Source organism: Tamandua tetradactyla, chromosome X (assembly GCF_023851605.1).
Source record: "Tamandua tetradactyla isolate mTamTet1 chromosome X, mTamTet1.pri, whole genome shotgun sequence".
In the NCBI taxonomy this organism is placed as follows: domain Eukaryota; kingdom Metazoa; phylum Chordata; class Mammalia; order Pilosa; family Myrmecophagidae; genus Tamandua; species Tamandua tetradactyla.
The window spans coordinates 143284353-143305908 of NC_135353.1; the positions used below are offsets into that span (position 1 = coordinate 143284353).

Sequence of the window (21556 nt, forward strand, 5' to 3'; positions counted from 1 at the left end):
TGAGCCGTTTGCTTCTTGTACAATTTTTCTATCTCTTGCTAAGTCACTGGGGTATATTATCACCTGGATATATTCCCATTTATCCACAAAGCTAATAGGAGAGGAAACAATAAAAAGAAGAAATTTAGCAAAGGATTTAGCTACAAAGTAATTCTTCTTTACAACAAAATTACAAAGAGTAGTGGGAAGCTGTGGTGATAAGGAAGAAAACATATGATTAGGTGTCAGGTGAACTGGGTTTGCATACCAGTTCTAGTATTTACCTGCTTTCTTACTTAGGCTTTCTGGGCCTCCACTTCCTCACCCATAAAATAGTGGTAATTATAATACCTACCTAAACAAGCTAGCATGATAAGGCTCAATTGAGAATATATGTGACGGTTCTCACCAAATGTAACTCTAATCTTCATTAGTTTTTTATGCATTAAAAGTGTATGGGGGCAAAAATTAACTCAAAATGGATCAAAGACCTAAGCATTAGACCTAAAACCATAAAACTGTCAGAAGAATGTAGGTAAATATCCTATAAATCTTATAATAGGAGGAGGTTTCCTAGACCTTACACCCAAAGCACAAGCATTGAAGAAAGAAAGAAAGAAAGAAATGGAAACTCCTCAAAATTAAACACTTTTGTGCATCAAAGAGCTTCATCAAGAAAGTAAAAAGAGCGTGGGTCATGGTGGCTCAACAGGAAGAGTTCTCGCCTGCCGTGCAGAGACCCAGGTTCGATTCCCGGTGTCTGTCCATGCAAAAAAAAAAAAAAAAAGTAAAAAGATAGCCTACACAATGGGAGACAATATTTGGAAATGATATATTAGATAAAGGTCTAGTATCCAGAATACACAAAGAGATTGTTCAACTCAATAACAAAAAGTCAGACAACCCAATTACAAAATGGGCAAAAGATTTTGAACAGATACTTCCCAGAAGAGGAAATAACAAATGGCCAAATGGCACATGAAAAGATGCTCAACTTCCCCAGCTATTAGGGAAATGCAAATCAAAACCACAATGAGATATCATCTCACACCCACCAGAATGGCCATTATCAATAAAACAGAAAACAACAAGTGCTGGAGAAGATGTGGAGAAAGAGGCACACATCCACTGGTGGTGGGAATATCAAATGGTACAACCGCTGTGGAAGGCAGTTGGGCAGTTCCTTAGGAAGCTATGTATAGAATTGTCATATGATCCGGCAATACCACTCCTAGGTATCTACTCAGAGGACATGAGGGCAAAGACAAAAATGGACATTTGCACACCAATGTTTATAGTAGCATTATTTACAATTGCCAAGAAATGGAAAAGGCCAAATGTCCATCGACAGACGAGTGGCTAAACAAGCTGTGGTAGATACATACGATGGAATATTATACAGCAGTAAAACAGAATAAAAATATGAAGTATGTAACAACATGGATGGACCTTAAGGATTTCATGCTGAGTGAGATTAGCCAGAAACAAAAGGACAAATACTGTATGGTCTCACTGATACGAACTAACATTAATGAATGAACTTGGAGAATTTAATTTAAGAATAGAGGTCATCAGGAGATAGAAATAGGGTAGATATTGGGTAATTGAAACTGAAGGGATACAGATTGTGCAATGGGACTGATTGTAAAAATTCAGAAATGGATAGTACAATACTACCTAACTGTAATACAATAATGTTAGAACACTGAATGAAGCTGAATGTGAGAATGATAGAGGGAGGAGGGCTGGGGGCACGAATGAAATCAGAAGGAAAGATAGATGATAAAGACTGAGAGGGTATAATCTAGGAATGCCTAGAGTGTATAATGATAGTGGCTAAATGTACAAATTAAAAAATGTTTTTGTATGAGAAAGAAAAGGAACGTCAATAATGCAGGGTGTTGAAAATAGATGGTAATTCATATTTAAAACTTTAACTTATGTGTGAGACTAAAGCAAAAAATGCTTATTTGGTACAAAATTTATATTTTGTATATTTATATTTATATTTTGTAAATTTATATTTATATTTTGACTAGTGCATTTCCTAATATAACTTATGTGGACAGCTTAATTGAACACCATAATACTTGGAACTTTGAATGGGGCATGAGATTTTGGAGGTTTGTTCATACTGATGCCCTGATAAATCCCAGAGTGACTCAAACAGTGAATAAAAAAGTATTTGCAAAGTCCCCTTGGGGGAATGGTGAGAAAGGGGGAAAATTCAACTTCCCCAAGTGGAGAATTCTTGATATTCTCACAAGCAGTGGGGACAACCAAAGCAATAGGCTGAGCTCCCAATCTTAGGGTTTGTTCATGTGAAACTTAACCCCTCAAAGGATAGGCTAAGCCTACTTAAAGTTAGGCCTAAGAGTTGCTCAGATGTGGCCTCTCTCTTTCAGCCAACATGACAAGGAAACGCATTGCCCTCCCCATCTCTACGTAGGACATGACTCCCAGAGGTGTAGACCTTCCTGGCAATGTGGGACAGAAATCCTAGAATGAGCTGGGACTCAACATGAAGGGATTGAGAAAACCTTCTCGACCAAAAGGGGGAAGAGAGAAATGAGACAAAATAAAGTGTCAATGGCTGAGAGATTCCAAACAGTCGAGAGGTTATCCTGGAGGTTGTTCTTATGCATTAAATAGACATCACCTGTTTAGTTAAGGTGTAATGGAGAGGCTGGAGGGAACTACCTGAAAATGTAGAGCTGTGTTCCAGTAGCCATGTTTCTTGAAGATGATTGTATAATGATATAGCTTTCACAATGTGACTGTGTGATTATGAAAACCTTGTATCTGATGCTCCTTTTATCTACCTTGTCAACAGGCGAGTAAAACACATGGAATAAAAATAAATAAATAATAGGGGGAACAAATGTTAAAATAAATTTAGTAGATTGAAATGCTAGTGATCAATGAAAGGGAGGGGTAAGGGGTATGGTATGTATGAGTTTTTTTTCTGTTTTCTTTTTCTGAATTGATGCAAATGTTCTGAGAAATGATCATGATGATGAATATACAAGTATGTGATTTTGTGAGTTACTGATTATATAACAATAATGGAATGATCATAAGGTAATAATGTTTATGTTTGTATGTGGTTATATTTCATAAAATGATTATGGTGAAGAATACACAACTATGTCATGATATTGTGAGCCACTGATTATATACCATGTATGGACTGTATGTGAAGATTTGTCAATAAAAATATTTTTGAAAAAGTAAAAAATAAATAAAACATTTATACCATTAAAAAAAAAGTGCATGGGGGCAGGCCATGGTGGCTCAGTGGCAGAGTTCTCGCCTGCCATGCTGGAGACCTGGGTTTGATTCCTGAAGCCTGCCCATGCCAAAAAAAAAAAAAAAAGTGTATCAGATGGATGTCCATCAACTGATAAAAGGATAAAAAAGCATGTTATGTATAAATAATATGGTGGAATATTGCTCAACCATTAAAAGGAATGGAATAAAATACTGATTCGTGCTACAACATGGATGAATCTTGAAAACACTATGCAAAGTGAAAGCAGCCACAATAGGATCACATACTGCATGATTTCATTTATATAAAATGCTCAGAATAGGCACATCCACAGAGACAGAATGTAGGTTAGTGGGTGCCTAGGGCTAGGGGTGAGGTAGGTGTTTCTCTTTGGGTGATAAAAATTTTCTAAACTTAGACTGTGGTGACGGTTGCATAAGACTTTAAATAAACTAAAAACTATTGAATTGTACAGTTTAAAATGAATTTTATAATATATGAATTATATCTCAAAACTGATAAGGAAAAAGAACCCTACGGGCAAACAAAATAAGTATCAGCATAAACCATTAGGAATCTCAAAAAAGTTATTTATCCCCTAATGCTTCATTCATATAAAGTATTAATGTAAATTACTTCTGCAGAGACAACCCAAGCCAAAACTTCAGGTGATATTAAGTGCAGAAACCAGAATGTTTTTACCTGTTGTCTACCTGTCCCCACTTCAATTAGCAGCTTAAATGAATTACAAATGGTCATCCTTCCTTGCTCTAGGTTTTCAGGATGTAAACAAACTAGAGAATGAATATGGTGATATGCTGTATCATTCACAGTGTCTATTAAGAACAGGTCACATGTTATTGCAAAGCTGAAGAATACCATAATTGCTCTATTTATTCAGTGGATTTTTTAGAAATAAAAAAATTATTTACAGAACATATATGACATAACTGTGCAAATATAATCAGCTTGGGACAAAACAAGAATGAGACAAAAACAAATTCATTCACACTGTGTGATTGTGAAAACCTTGTGTCTGATGCTTTTTATCTACCTTATCAACAGATGAGTAAAACATATGGATTAAAAATAAATAATAAGGGGAACAAATGTTAAAATAAATTTAATAGATTGAAATGCTAGTGATCAATGAAAGGGAGGGGTAAGGGGTATGGTATGTATGAATTTTTTTCTGTTTTCTTTTTCTGAATTGATGAAAATGTTCTAAGAAATGATCATGATGATGAATATACAACTACGTGATGATATTGTGAGTTACTGATTATATATGTAGAATGGAATGATCATATGGTAAGAATGTTTGTGTTTGTATGTTGGTATATTTAATAAATAAAAACAAAAATCTAAACCACACCCTCCCTCTCAACCCCCTCCTGCCCCCAGAAGTTCTTAATACACTTCCTAAACCTGTTTTTCTACACTTCCTAAATTTGATGTTTATATATTTAGGCATTTAAGGTTTTTAGTGGAGCCATTAAGGAAAACTAAGTGAATCTTTTGTTTTTTGGTAGAGAAACTTAAAACTTTACTCTTAAACTTCATTTGGGAACAGACAGTTCAGAGACACTAGCTGCCAAATGCTAGCAAATATATAAAATTTTCTAGATTAGCGCTGCCCAAGAGTAAAATAATGCAAGCCATATAAATAGCTTAATTTTTTTCTAGTCACCACATTAAAAAAGTAAAAAGGTAAGTTAATTTTAATATAATTTACTTACCCCAATATATTAAAACAAAAGTCACTGAGCCTAAATAGCATCTAACCAAGAAAACGTGTGTTTTCAATAGTTTTATAGTTGAAGAGACTCAAACTATGAATTTTTAAAAAGCTACTGTACTAGAAGCCTAGTAACCTGGTTTTGTGGCTATTAGCTATGGGACTTTATGCTTTGGGGAACCAAATGCTGGCGTACCCCATTTTTATTGAAAGAGTAGAATGTTACATGCTTAGATAAGTTATTTTTGAAAGGAAACAATATGGTTTTAGAAAAAGGAAAATCAAAGTTTTGAATTACAGTTAACTGGTTGAGAACTAGATTAACACAAGAAAAAAATCACAAAACCACTGACAAGTCTTCAGATGAAGATTATCTTAAAGTTGGTCATCAGGAATGCCTAGGAGGGTTTTGTAGTGAATGAAGAAATAGATTCAAAATAATAGATTCAGTGTAAGGTAGAAAAAAACAGTTATCTGAGAGAAGTATATAATTTTGATATCAGGATGCAATTGATGGTATTATTTAGCTTTTTAAAATGTTTAACACAAATGAGAGAAGCCACCAAATTGCCTGAATTCAGAGGCAGGAAATAAAATGGAAGATAGTATAATGGTTTGAAGATGGTCAGAAAAAGGAAGAGAACAAAAACCTAAAAAAAATAGACTGGAAAATGAAAGGCTAAGAAATAGGCTATGGGCAACTCTGCAAATAAATTCACTGCCCACCCCCTTATATGGGATGTAATTCCCAGAGGTACAAGCCTCTCTGGCAACATGGGAACATGACTCCCAGAGATGAGTCTGGCCCTAGCACCATGGGACGGAAAATGCCTTCTTGAGCAAAAGCGAGGAAGAAATGGACCAAATAAAGTTGCGGTGGCTAAACTAAGAGATTTCAAATAGTCGAGAGGTCATTCTGGAGGTTACTCTTAAGCAAGCTTCAGCCAGATATTGCAAACCACCACAGTTTTGTGGTACTTTTGAAAATCCTAGGCAGTGCTCTAGGCTCTAAGTCTCTATAATTAAGTTTTTCTTAGTAAATTTATTTTCCCTGAAGATTGAGAGGGAGATCAAATGAGAGGGAGGAGGTGTAACTGAGAAATTAGGATGTAACAAATGACTGTGATTACTGACTCATTGTAAAGATACTTCTTTTTAATGTCTAGTGTTTTAGAATAGCCAGAAGGTAATACTTGAAGTTGTTGAACGTAATCCAGTAGCACCGGTCTTTGATAATTTGATAATGATTGTAAAACTATATAGCAAAAAAAAAAAAAAAGGTTGGTTGCCCGTGTTTGTGTGGAACTATTTCTGGCTATTTTGTTCTATTCCACTGATATATATCTCATATATATACACACACACACACACACATATCACATATACATGATATATATGATATCATATCTACATTATATATACATATTTCTGACAATAATACTACACTGTCTTAGTTACCCTACCTCTACTGTAAGTCTTAAAACTGGGTACAGTCCAATGCTAGTGGTCAATAAGAGGGTAGGGAAAGGGGAATAGGATTTTGGGGTTTTATTTTTTCTACTTACTTCTTTTTCTTGAGTAATGTAAATATTCTAAAAATGATCATAGTGATGAATGCACAACTATGTGATGACACTGAACCACTGATTGAACATGTTGGATGGAGTGTGTGGTGAAAATATCTCAATAAAATTACATTAAAAAAAGAAATAGACTATGAGAATATCAGATTAAAAATAATCAAATACATGTAAATAATGTCATAGCAGGCAAAGGTACTCTTTCTCAAAAGCTCTTTGATATGAATGCCATATGAAAAATATATGTATAAAGTAGATATTTCAGTATGCAGTTGTAGTTTACAAGGCAGTTAGGTTTAAAAATCATTGGGTCTGGAACAAAATCACGTATAATTAAGATCAGTCATAAATTACTTAAAATCATCCATTAGGTAAACATAGTTTTGTATATACTATATAATGTGTATCTCTACCTATATAATTTACACAGTACCTAATTTGTATATATTAGATTACAAATGCAAAGTCTAATTATATAGCATTTTTAATTGCAAAGAAAAGAGAAAGGACCACAGAGTTGAATTGGGGCAACACCATTTTTGAAATAATACATCTTATAAATACTTTGGTAACAAGTTAGGGAATTAAAATTAAAATCATTTATTCCTTAGAAGGCATACTGTACAAGAAAAGAACTTTACAAAAGACCACAAAAATGTTTATAGGCTGTGGTATGTAGACTCTTAAGGTGGCTTCAAATCTCAGGATTTTACCTGTCACTAAGGAGTCCTAGGTTTAACTGCTTAGCTTCCATTATTGGTGGGTAGCATAGAGAGGTTTTAAATTTTCCTATTTTTTGTTCTGCTTCAAAGCATAGGTTTGAAGAGATACTTCTAGTTTGACCATTGCTTGATGAAGATTTTGACTACATGAGCTTAATTCTCCATTTCTATGATTTCAGAGTTGTGGGAAAGGCTAATTTGAATCATTGTCCTGTTTATTCTAAATGAATGTTGGAGTAAATTGAAATTGGAGATAAATACTTTATGAAAACTGGCTAAGGTCTGAAATAAATAGCCTGCTTATTTCATGTTCCAGTAGCTTCTAATTTGATAGCATTTGAGAAACATTTCATTTTTGAAAGCTACATCTGACAGGGATAATTATAGTTCTTGGCAAGTAAGATAGTAAGGATTGTTGGATTGTTTTGATGAATTGGAAGAAAGCATGTTTGTGGTCTGTTGACAAGTTGTTCAACTCTTATGCTGCTGACTTAAAAATACATATTAACTATTCTTTAAGACAGATCTGGCAGGACCTCTGCTTGTTATTACTCCAATAGTTGGCACTATTGCTCTTTTTACTTGATGTAACAAAGCTATACCTCTGACTATTACTTTTTGCTAGACATGTATTCTTTCTCAGTTCAAGTTAGTGAAGTTTTATCAAAGCGGAAATGTAATGCATACTCAAATCGTGCTCTAAACTTGGTGTTTGATAATCCAGGAATAAGAAGCTGATGGGAAGAGCACTTCTGAGTGGCAACTAAAGTCGTTTCTCTGATGGCCTTTTCACATTCCACAAGTCAAACATTTCTTCCATTTTTCATTTTCCTGCTTTCACTTTGTTTCACCTTACCACATCCCACTGATGGCACTCATTAAATGGCGTTAAGGGCTGATGAATTATTGATCCGTAATATCCTTTCCAATATACTACAAAACACTGTACTAATCTGGATAATTGTTACAACTCTCAGCATGCATTGCTAGACTTCCTTCATTCCTAACACATCTTGTAAAATTGTGATCAAAGAACTCTGACTCTGGGATTGTTAACCTAAGGATAAAAACACTTATTTTTATATGGTTTTATTAGTTTCATACTTTTAAATAGATAGGCCTGTGGATTTTTATTCTGCAAATGGATTTGCTGGTGACTGTGATAGTCATCAATGTATGTTATTTAACAGTTGAAGTGTAGTTGGAAGAACAAATATTATTTCTTTAATATTATGCTCCTAAATCTGTTACTGCATCTCTATCATTTGTGATGCAATGTGACACTTCGCCTGTATCAAAAGGGCCAAGAGTAAATGGCTTTTTTTTGTTGTTGAACACATCTATAGAGTATGGAGTTTATGCTGAAATTTCTCAAGTAGCCCTTCCAAAATTAAACTTGTGAAATATAAAAAATAAAAGAAAATAAAATTGATCTACCCAATTTCAATTGAAAAAAAAGATCATAGTGACTGTTTTGCTGGACTCTCTTCCCCTTGCTGGCTTTGAGGAAGCAGGTAGCCACGTTGTCATATGGCACATGATGATAACCTCTGGCTGACAGCCCAAAGGAAACTGAAGCCCTCAGTCTTACAACTGCAAGAAACAGAAATCGGCCAGTAATCTGAGCAAGCTTGGGATGAGATCCTCTGCCAGTTAAGTTTCAGACGAGACCACAGTCTTGACCAGCATTTTGATTGCAGCTTTGTGAGACCCTGAGTAGAAGATTCAGCTAAGCTATGTCCTGGACTCCTGAAAACTGAGATAATAAATGTGTGTTGTTTTAAGCTACTGAGTTTGTAGTAATATTGTTACACAGCAATTGGTAACCAATTCACAGGTTTATACCTAAAATGGAATTATCCAGCTTAAGAGGAAATGAAAGACTCTAAAAAAGAACACTATAATCATAAATCCTACCAAAGAAGAGATGTGGGAAGGGAAATTTAAAGAAATCATGAGACTATCCAAGGAAGCTTCTTTGAAGCTCATTTGAAAAGGAAAAAATGGCATAACATAGGATTTGGTATTTAAACAATATTCACTTAGTGTCTACTATTTGCATGCTGGGATGGAATGGTTAACAAGACAGACAAGTACTATGACTTCAGGAAACTTATATCGCAATGACAAAATACAGAACATGGAAGTCTCAAGTCCTAATTTTAGCTCATAAACATATTAAAGGCCCACAAAAGGATTTTTTGTTTTGTGAAATAATTAGAAAAAGAATATGAACAAGGAACGGGAGAAGTGCAGCTTAGGGAAGATTCAGAGATAGGAAAGGGAAGGCAGAACTACTCAGCTACTATTTTATATCCCTCTCCTTTGGCCACGAAGAAAAATTGTTGAACTAGAAATGGTTGGACAAATTTAATCAGTTTCTAAATGGCTTATGACCTAGAACAACTTAAAGATCATATGCTCCATCTCCCTTTTACAGAACATGAAAATGGGAACTCATGTTCCTATGTTCCTGACTTGTTAAAACGTCACGCCTAAATGAACCACAGGCCAGGGACCCAGGAGGAAAACGAGAAGCATTTTCCTGGTCATAAAAAGCAGGAAGGAGTTCACATCAAAAGAGCATGATGAGTTTGTATTTCAAAAGTCTCCTTTGTCCTAAATATAAAACAAAACAGGTAAATATAAAAAGAGAAAACCAAAACAACATATATAGAACAATGGAATCAAATTGAGAGTTCAGAGGTAGACTCTTACATCTATGGCCAATTGATTTTTTTTTGACATGGGCAGGCTCCGGGAATCGAACCTGGGTCTCTGGCATGTGAGGCAAGAATTCTGCCACTGAGCCACCTTTGCAATGCCCACAGATTGATTTTTGACAAGGTTGCCAAGTCCACTCAATTGGGAAAAAATAGTCTCTTAAAAAAATGGTGCTGGGAAAACTGGATATCCTTATGCAAAAGAATGAAAGCGTATACCTATTCTCATACCTTATACAAAAATTAACTCAAAATGGATCAAAGAACTAAATATAAGAACCAGGACCATAAAACTCCTAGAAACAAAATATAGGGAAGCTCTTCAAGATCTTGTGGCAGGCAATCGTTTCTTAGATTTTTACATCCACCCTTCATCCACTATTCACATTCATACAAACACTGAAAAAAAACAATGGGCAAAAGACTTGAATAGACATTTTTCCAAAGAGGAAACAGAGATGGCTATAAAGCACATGAAAAGATGCTCAGCTTCACTAGCTATTAGGGAAATGCAAATCAAAACCACAATAAGATATCATCTGACACTTACTAGAATGACTGCTATTAAACAAATAGGCAACTACAAGTGTTAGAGAAGATGTGGAGGAAAAAGAATATTTATTCACTACATGTGGGAATATAAAATGGTTCAGCTGCTATGAAGGATGGTTTGGTGGTTCCCCAGGAAGCTAAACATAGAGTTGCCTTACGACCCTGCAATTCTATTTGGGATATGCCTGGAAGACCTGAAAGCAGGGATGAGAACAGGCATTTGCAAACGAGTGTTCACAGCAGCATTATGCACAATTGCCAAAAGATGAAAACAACTCAAGTGTCCATCAACAGATGAACTGGATAAACAAAATATGGTATATGCATACGATGGAATATTATCCAGCAGTAAGAAGGAATGAAGTCCTGAAGCATGAGACAACATGGGTGAACTTTAAGGACATTATGGTAAGTGAAATAAGTCAGACAGAAAAGGACAAACATTTTGTGATGTCACTGATATGAACTAACTATAATATGTAAACTCATAGACATAAAATATAGAATATAGGTTACCAGGACAAAGAATGAGGTTAAAGAATGGGGAACAGTTGCTTAATATGTGCAGAATGTTTAACTAGGGTGAACTTAAACGTTTGGAAATAGAGGTGTTGGTAGTATGTTATTGTGAGATAATTAGCAGTACTGAATGGTGTGTGAGTGTGGCGGAAAGGGAAGTTTAGAGTTATATATGTCACCAGAAGGAAAGTTGGAGGTTAAACCATGGAAGTGTAAAACATAGTGAATCTTGAACAATGTTCATGATTAACTGTACAAATATAAAAAGAGTTGTTTCACGAACTAGAGCAGATATATGACACCATTATAAGGAGTTAATAATATAGGGGTATATGAGGAAAAATGCACCTACTGCAAACTATGGACTGTAATTAACAGTAATATTTTACTCTCTTTCATCAACAGTAACAATTGTATCACACCGAAAGTATGGGTCAATAATATGGGGGGATAAAGAGTATGGGAGGATTAGGGTTTCCTTTCTTCTTTTTATTTCTTTTCTGGAGTAATAAAAATGTTCTAAGTTTGATCATGGGGCTGTATGCACAACCACACAATGATACTGTGAGCCAGTGATTGTATGCTTTGGATGGTTCCTGTGCTGTGTGAATATATCTCAATAAAATTCCATTTAAAATAAGCACATGAAAAGATGCTCAACATCGTTAGCTATTAGGGAACTGCAAATCAAAACTACAACGACATAATTTCTTACCTACTAGAATGGCCACTATTAAACAAACAGAAAACTACAAGTGTTGGAGAGGATGTGGAGAAATAGGAATACTCACTCACTGCTAGTGGAAAGAGAAAATGGTTTAGCTGCTGTGGAAGACAGTTTGGCAGTTCCTCAGGAAGCTAAGTATAGGACTGCCATATGATCCAGCAATCCCACTACTAGGCATATATCCAGAAGAACTGAATTTTTGGAGTCCCATATATTAAGATTTACCGGAGAAAGTGTTAGAAAATGCTGAAATTTTCATTAGTTTTGAATGTCTGTCACATTATCCAAATTGATTTAAAAGAACTTACTTCCAATGCATAATACACTGGTTTGTCTCTGCCTAGTTTGTAAGCCACTGTGGTCAGTAGGCCGTGTTCAGAAAATACACACTGTAAGAAACAGAAAAAAAGAGGTCAGTAGTTGGGACTACAAAAAGGTAGCATGAGAATATTTTTTTAAACGCCAAATGACCTAGTTACAAAATAATTAAATAATTATAACAACTTAAAAAAGAAAAACTTTAGGGTGGGCCATGTTGGCTTAGCAGGCAGAATCCTTGCCTGCCATGCCAGAGACCCAGGTTCGCTTCCCGGTGCCTGACCATGCAACATATAATAAAAGAAAAGAAAAACTTCAGCTGTCAAAATTACTAGTATTGATAAATGCTAATTATTAAACTACTAATATTACTATTACTAATAGTATTACTATTGTTAACAGTATTACTTAATACTAATATCAGGTACAGATTGTAATTAAACTGTTCAAAAAAATCTAGTTTTTCTAACTTAGCATTGCATTAAGGATCTGACAATGTCTCAGTCTAGATTTCTCACTAACAATAAAAAAAACCCACACATATAAAATCAAAGAGCTTAAAATGGTTTCACTAGAACCATTCAAATTTAGTGATGTATCATTTTTATTGAGCTCTAAATTAAACTCTGATAAAGATTAAATAAAAGTTGATGACTCAAAAGTAACAATAGCAAATTATGCTTAACCACTATTTATATGAAGTTAAAGGAGTCTTCTTATCAATCTTTTAATGTGAAAAACCAACCTTATGGCCAGTATTACATAGTAAGAAACAGCCTGTTCCATACCTATAGTTGGGGGAAGAAGGAAAGGTATGACAATTTTATTAAGGAAAATTATGAAACATTAGTAGTACAAATCCTCTAAACTGACATTTAATACAATAAGTCATTTTATTAAAGTTTTAGAAAAGCTCTAAAAGTTAATAAGCACCGTATTACCCTCTGGGGAATAATATTTTAAAGATCAGTGAAGAAGGCAATGTTCTTAGTACAATTTTTTTTCCTTATTGCAATTTGAATGGAAAATATGCAGGTATAGTTTTTAGCGTTCAGTCAGTCATAGCCTAAGGCTGTGTTTATAACCAATTCTACATTTGATCACAGTTACATTGCTACTAATAAACCACATGGGGCAAAACACCATTTCTCATAGCCATTCACCAAAGGAACTCCTGAGCTTAGCTCTATCATTAGTAGAGTCATAAACTGAAAAAAGCCATGTAGAGGCATGCAGAGGTGGCTAGGTTGAGACTGTGGGAAAGTATAGCTGGAACATTGGGACAGGAGTGGCTTAGAAGAGATGGCTATTTAAAGCCTACCTCTCTCATTCTCTCTGCAGGAAAGGGCATTAGAACAGTGGTGAGATAATCAGAGCCAGAATCTAACACAGGTGATATGGAAGAACTGAATTTATTTTGCGGCAGTCCTGTCAATCTGAGCTACAAGTCCAGCACTTTGACATCAGTGAGTAGTTTTGACTTGTGCCCCGCAGATAAGCAGCCCAAAGTGATACCACAAGGAGTCACAGGGAAACGGTTTTGAACTGAGTTGGGATGATAAGGCTGCTACTGTCATCCTTGGCTCTCCACAGACTCTCTTGCGAGAGTTTGAGGTTCCCTCCCCACGGAACTGCAAAGTTCTGCTGCAGTTCTAAGCATGCCCATGCCATTCCAGCAGTTGACATTCCAGCAGCTGAAAGAGAGTGCTCAGTTCAGGGGCTGGCAGAGGTATCCCAGCCGCAGGTATCACCAGTCAGCACTAAGTCAACAAATCCCATTGGCTACGTTTCACTTATAGAACAAACAAATGGAAGGGATTTTTTTCCCCCTAAACATTTTTCTGAGCACAACTGTTCTGAATAAGAATTAGCCCAAGACATTCTAGCTCTTCTCACCAAAATAAATTCTTAGCCTGCTTGATGAACAGCTGACACATTCAGAGAGCATGGGATTAGTAAATATTTAAGTTTGTAAAGAAACTTGTCAAATACTAGATATGGATAATATATCTACAAATTAAAACACATAAATCACTACACCACTTTACTGCCACGATTCTTAAAATATTGCTATATCTTAGGTTCCTGTCTTTTAATAAATATTTATAATTCACAATTATACGTTTCACACTTCTAAGAAGGAGAAATCAGTACCATTCAGCACCGATATAAACACTTTGTATACTAAATGGTTGTATATGAGTCTAATCGTACAAAATTGATAAGAAGCCTAAAGTCACTTAATAAAAGGGAATTCTTACATTAGAAGGCATATTTGATAGGTAATTAATGAGCATTACCAATATGTGAAGAGACTCACATTGCTGCACAAAGGCCACTACTTTCAAAGTAGTACAAAAGCAATTATTTCCCTCTAAAATTGTAGCATTCTTTTAGCAGTTATGTGGTCTACCTATTCTTCCTCAAGGTTGTACTGTGTTTAAACACCCCTGCAAGATGCCTGGCTTGGAAATATCCCTGCCTCTTTCTCTAACCTCTGCAAAGGTAAAGGTTGCTTACTGTCCTTTCTGACTGTTAGATCAGGACTAGAGGTATGCCCAAGATGGTACATGGGGTGCGGGGGAGGGGGGCTGGTCTTGGGGGAAGCTGTGAAGGAGATAAAAAGTCTTACTTTATTCCACTCAGTCAACACCTCTGGGAAGGGAGATGAGGCATGTATCTTAGGGTGTTCTCTTTCTTTTTTTTTTAAGATGTGGTTTGTTTATTTTGTACATTATCCATGATGCCCAATGGATAGAGGGGGCCAAAGGGTACAAGACTGAGAAGCCAAAAGATGAACTTTGATACATAAATAAGATGAATACCGTGCGACTACAAAAAGGAATGACGTTGTGAGACATGCAACGTACTGAATGAACCTGGGGGACAATGTGTTGTGGTTGTTCTCTTTCTTAATACTGAAATTTAATGTTCAAATATATCCATGTTCATTCTAGAAAAATGAGAAAATACAGGTAAGCAAAAAGAAAAATTAAAATCACTTGTAATCTGTCTCCCTACCCTGAAGCAGAGATGGACTTCCCATCGACTTCTGAGCTGAATATCATTTTCTCCCTGCTGAGGTTTGAAGAGATTCTTAATCCCAATCTCTCCAACCTTTTTTAGGACTTCAGTCTGCCTATCACTTTTCCCCCATTTATTTTAGAATGTTCATCTCTCCTCTGCGCAGACTCTAAAGAGCCTGGTTGGCCTTAACACAAAAACAAAAACAAACCAAACCTTGCAAGACCCTGTTAACCAATAACCTTTCTTCCTTTCTTGCCATTCCTGTATGGTTGCAATTTTAGAAAGCACATTATTTCTTGTTGTCTCTATTTTCTACCTATTGTCCACTAGCAACTTGACTTCCATCTTGAGCATTCCACTAAAACTTAATTCTTGGAGGTCACCAATGAAGTCCTAGTTTCTACGCAATGGTCTGTTCTTATTTCCCAGTCTCCCTAACCTTTCTATAATGTTTTGTATTGCTGACCATGCCTCCCTCTTAAATATCTTTACCCTTGATTTCCACATTAATATTCTCCATTCCAAAGATGAATAATAGGGGGAACAAGTGTTAAAATAGATTTAGAGTGAAATGCTGGTGATCGGTGAGGGGGTGGAGTGGGGGTTATGGTATGTATGAATTTTTTTCTGTTTTCTTTTTATTTCTTTTTCTGAATAGATGCAAATGTTCCAAGAAATGATCATGATGATGAATATGCAACTATGTGATGATATTGTTAATTACTGATTATATATGTAGAACAGAATGATCAAAAGTTACGAATGTTTGCGTTTGGTGTTTTTTGGTATTTAAAAAAAATTAATAAAAAAAAAATTCTCCTATTCTTCTGACTTCTCCATGTCTATGTATCCTACTTCTCCTAAATATCTCCTCTACCTGTACCCTTTTTCTTGGTAATTTCATCAACTACTATTGCTTTAAAAAATCACATTTATATACGGCAAATCCAGAATCTCTTTTTTAATCCTGAACTCATTCATTTCCAAATGTGTCCAATATATAGCCTACTAGTACCACAAACATTAAACAGAAATTCTTCTACTCAGACCAGCTTCTTACTTTTGCTAAACCTAACTACTGTACCCAGGTGCCTAGGTGCCATACCTCCCTTCCTTTCCCTTGCAACTCTATAGTGCCATGGACATCTACCCATGGCTTCCCTCTCTGTCCCTGCCCTTCTTAGTCCATGTCCTCAGTACCGGGAAGCTCTTCTCTTTGCCTCTCTCTTTCTTTATTTTGACCCAGGGCTGACATATCACCTGACAGTCCTAGTCAATTCTGAACACTATGTCATAAACCATCGAAGTTTCCCATTGCCTGTTAAGAAATGACTCAGCCTGAAATTTAGGGCTTCATAACATGAAACCAACCCACCTCTTTACTCTTATTTTCTGCCACATTCCTGCCCTGATGTTCTTTCTCTAGCTTCAAGACTTTGATTTTCTTACTTGTATCTTTGTTCTCTCCATCTGTCAATATCACTCATTCTCAAAACATCTCATCACTAACATAAACTTCCGTGACTTTAGTGTTATAATTATCATTATTTCAGCATTTTGAGGCATATTTGTTCCTGTTCATTAATACATATAATCGGTAGGTAGTTTATTTTTAATGTCTAAAAGGTTACTTTCAAATAAGTATAGTTAATGGTATTAACAGAAAGAAAGAGCAAGAGTGTTTTGAGTCAGAAGGTGTGGGCTTGAGATCTGGCTCTGCCTTTGACTCAATGCTATGACCTTAGGCAAGCCACCTAACCTTTCCGGGTGTCCCTTTTCTCATCCTAAAATGGAAGTAATCATCTTAGTACTCTCAGATATGGGAGTCTGTTACAGACTCCCATGTGCAAGTAATAAGATATTAGGAGAAAAATGCATCAAAATTTTCTGCTTCCTGCCGAAGAAGAAAATTCAGATAATGAGATGAAAGCAAAATATCAAGAAAATAACATTGGAAATCCCATGGCTTCAATGTTCATGACTTTAAAATTATGGTATGAAAGACTTGGAGAGGAATAATACACTGAGAACATGGTTTAAGTCACAGCTTTTCTCTACCCCCCCCCAATTATCCCTAAAAAAGGCATGACTGTTCGCTGATACCTTAAAAACCAAAATTTTGTTTCTAGGATGGAAAAAGGTATTTTTATAATTAAGGTCTTCATAAGCCTCGTCAGTATCTTTACATATGGCATGATATATTCTTATTTGAGGGAGATGAAGAAAAACAAATGGTTAAAAAAAGTATATATCCATATTGGAGCTATCATGCTATTGATTTTTAGCCTGGATGAACTTCAAAAGCTTTTCTTCATTAAAAGGACTGAAGGTTTGGGAAACAAACAAAACACCATTCCAGTCAGTTACTGGGTTTTTAGGTCTGTTTTTCAAACTCACGTATTTTTGGCTTGTCCATCCTGGAAGCACATTTGTCCCACTAAGGCAGCAGACTGGTCCCCCAAACACTAAAAGTACAGAATGGCAATCAAAAGCACAAACTAAAACAGTATTATTAATTCTCTATTTAAAATAGCTATGGGATTTCTTTTCGTTCTTTTTATTTATCAAGGGATATGTTGTCCATGTTTTTTGTATTTTCTCCATTTGGCCATTTTTTCCATTTGTTAATACCCCTATAAGATAACAGGTATGAGAAGGGAGATTTAGAAAAATAACGCATCAATTTGTTCAAAAGAATCTCAATGGCCCATACTGTATCATAAGAAGAATTAGCCAATTTTTCTGCTTTTATTTTTTATAGTCTAGGGAGGGGTAGTTTGATTATCTAAGATATAGAAAACTTACCCCAGATATTGGCACACCTTCTAAGGCCCCAGCTTTCTAATAAAATGAAAAAAAAAGGGTTATGAATAATTACAAACTTTTTATTTTGTAACATAACTACAATAGGAATGAATACAAATAGCAACATGCTCTGGCATGTGGGCAGACAAGACAAAGCAAGTGTTTCAACTACATAAGTGGTACAGAGATAGATGCTAGAAGTATTCCTAGAATGACAAGAAGAAACATGGCATTGTACAAATAACGTGAGAACAGTGGATTGGAAGTCAGGAGAACTAGTCTCTACTTCTGGTTCAGCTATTAGTGGTAACCGACTAAGTAGGCCACTGAAACCCATCTAAGCTTCAGTTTGTTTATAAAGTATGAGCTGGGCTACAAAATCACAAGAAGTCCATTAGCACTTTGTTGTCGCTGCTTGATTAAGAAATGACTAATACATCCTCTAAAATAAATATTTAATAATTATCAATTGAGCATGTAATACATTTCTTTTGGAAGGCTATATTTTACCAACTCTTTTTTCTACCCAAAATGCTCTTAAGATAAGCAAGTGAGAAACAAGAATATTTGGATATTGGGTATTATTTGTTCACAGCAAACAACATTCTTCATGTTTGGCTAACCAAGAGTTCTTATGTTAAAAATAGTGGCTTTTAGAACCTCTTTTGTTGCTCAGATGTGGCCTCTCTCTCTCTAAGTCAACTCAGTGGATGAACTCACTATCCTCCCCTCTATGCGGGACATGACTCCCAGGGGGTATAAATCTCCCTGGCAACGTGGGACAGAACTCCTGGGGATGAACCAGGACCTCGCATCGTGGGATTGAGAAAGCCTTCTTGACCAAAAGGGGGAAGAGAGAAATGAGACAAAATAAAGTTTTAGTGGCTAAGAGATTTCAGAGTTGAGAGGTCATCCTGGAGGTTATTTTTACTTATATATAGATATCCTCTTCTAGTTTATAGTGTATTGGAGTAGCTAGAGGGAAGTACCTGAAACTGTTGAACTATATTCCAGTAGTCTTGAATCTTGAAGATGATTGTATAACCATATAGCTTTTACAATGTGACTGTGTGATTGTGAAAACTTTGTGGATGATGCTCCCTTTATCCAGGGTAGGGAAAGACGAGTAAAAAAATGAGGACAAAAAATAAATAAGCTCTGTTTTCTTTCTATTTCTTTTTCTAAATCGATGCAAATGTACTAAGAAATGATGAATATGCATCTATGTGATGATATTAAGAATTACTGATTGTATATGTAGAATGGAATGATTTCTAAATGTTGTGTTAGTTAATTTTTTAATTAATAAAAAAATAAGCAATAAATAAATAATAAGGCGGTAAGGGATTAAAAAATGGGTAGATTGCAATACTAGTGGTCAATGAGAGGGTGGGTAAGGTTATGGGATGTATGGGTTTTTTCTTTTTAATTCTTTTTCTGGAGTGACACAAATGTTCTAAAAATGATCGTGGTGATGAATACACAACTGTGTGATAATATTGTGAGCCACTGATTGTATACTTTGGATGGACTGTATGATGCACGAAGATATCTCAATAAAAATTTTTCTTTAAAATGGCTTTTAAAAGTCCCCTTGGAACCTTGAGTAGGGCATAAGATTTTGTAGGTTTGTCCAGAGTGATGCCCCAATAAATCCCAGAGTGATTTGAAGTAAAAAAGTATCTGCAAAGTCCCTTGGGGGAATGGTGAGAACAGGGGAAAATTCAATTTCCCCAAGTGGAGAATTCTTGATATTCTCACAAGCAGTGGGGACAACCAAATCAATAGGCTGAGTCCCCTATCTTGGGGTTTGCTCATATGAAAATTAACCCCTCATAGGATAGGTCAAGCCTACTTAAAATTAGGCCTAAGAGTCACCTCTGTTGTTGCTCAGATGTGGCCTCTCTCTCCAGCCAACACAACAAGCAAACTCACTGCCTTCCCCCTGTCTATGTGGGATGTGACTCCCAGGGGTGTGGGCATTCCTGGCAATGTGGGACAGAAATCCTAGAATGAGCTGCGACTCAGCATCAAGGGATTGAGAAAATCTTCTCTACCAAAACGGGGAAGAGTGAAATGAAACAAAATAAAGTGTCAATGGCTGAGAGATTTCAAACAGAGTCAAGAGGTTATCCTGGAGGTTATTCTTACGCATTCAATAGATATCCCCTTGTTAGTCAAGATGCAATGGAGAGGCTGGAGGGAACTACCTGAAAATGTAGAGCTGTGTTCCAGTAGCCATGTTTCTTGGAGATGATTGTAGAATGATATAGCTTTTACAATGTGACTATGTGATTGTGAAAACCTTGTATCTGATGCTCCTTTTATCTACCTTATCAACACATGAGTAAAACATATGAAATAAAAATAAACAATGGAGGGAACAAATGTTAAAATAAATTTAGTAGATTGAAATGCTAGTGATCACTGAAAGCGAGGGGTAAGAGGTATGGTATGTGTGAAATTTTTTCTGTTGTCTTTTCATTTCTTTTTCTGAATTGATGCAAATGTTCTAAGAAATGATCATGTTGATGAATATGAAACTATGTGATGATATTGTGAATTACTGATTATATATGTAGAACGGTATGATCATATGGTAGGAATGTTTTTGTTTGTTTGTTGCTATATATATAAAAAAAATAGTGGCTTTTAATTTGATCAAATATGGCCAGTACTCTAGGAAGAAAAATAAGATTTAACTGTCTGATTGGGTACTTTATTAAACTTAAAATTTCACACATACACAAATACAAGGCAACATCTACTGATATTATATAAAAAAGGGAAAAGGACCCTTTTCCCTTTCAGGACCATGATGCTTAAAGTAGACTGATGCACTAGAAAGAACACCAAAAAAAAAAAAAATGTTTGGAATGGCTCCTCAGTATGTCTTTTGTGAGAACTCTCTTGGCTTCTGGAAGCTACAGGCTCCCTATCTGTTAAATTGAGGGTAAGAATAAAACCCACCTCACATGGCTATGATGAGAATGAAATAAGCAGATGTATGTGCATATCCTTTACAAAAGAAAAAACTTCTAGGTAGCTGGTATTTCATTGATTTCTTTCACGCTTTCTGGTTAATTTAAGACCTACTATTTTTAGTTACTATAAATATACTTTGAAAATGTGAACCTGGATTTTAAAAAAAAGGCTTACATGTTTCTTGAAGATGATTGTATAATGATATAGTTTCACAATGTGACTATGTGATTGTGAAAACTTTGTGTCTGATGCTCCTTTTATCTACCTTGGAAACAGATGAGTAGAACATATGGAATAAAAATAAATAATAGGGGGAACAAATGTTAAAATAAATTTAGTTTGAAATGCTAGTGATCAATGAAAGGGAGGGGAAGGGGTATGGTATATATAATTTTTTTTTCTGTTTTCGTTTTATTTCTTTTTCTGAATAGATGCAAATGTTCCAAGAAATGACCATGATGATGAATATGCAACTATGTGATGATATTGTGAATTACTGATGATATATGTAGAAAGGAATGATCAAAAGAGGAATGTTTGCATTTGTTATGTGTTTTTTGGTATTTAAAAAAAAAAAGAAGGCTTAAATTGTATCAGTAGGGAACCATGA

At 35.4% G+C, this 21556-nt stretch overlaps 1 protein-coding gene across 3 annotated transcripts in view; it reads right to left on the reverse strand.

Annotated features, from left to right (window-relative positions):
- GK (glycerol kinase) overlaps window positions 1–21556 on the reverse strand; it is an 87395-nt gene that overhangs the window by 10328 nt on the left and 55511 nt on the right. For all 3 annotated transcript variants that reach the window (XM_077145437.1, XM_077145436.1, XM_077145434.1), the window contains 4 exons: window positions 17962–17997; window positions 17554–17621; window positions 12875–12917; window positions 12120–12200 (listed from right to left, as the gene is read on the reverse strand). In XM_077145437.1, coding sequence (XP_077001552.1) covers window positions 12120–12200; window positions 12875–12917; window positions 17554–17621; window positions 17962–17997 — 228 coding nt within the window. The remainder of the gene's footprint in view (window positions 1–12119; window positions 12201–12874; window positions 12918–17553; window positions 17622–17961; window positions 17998–21556) is intronic.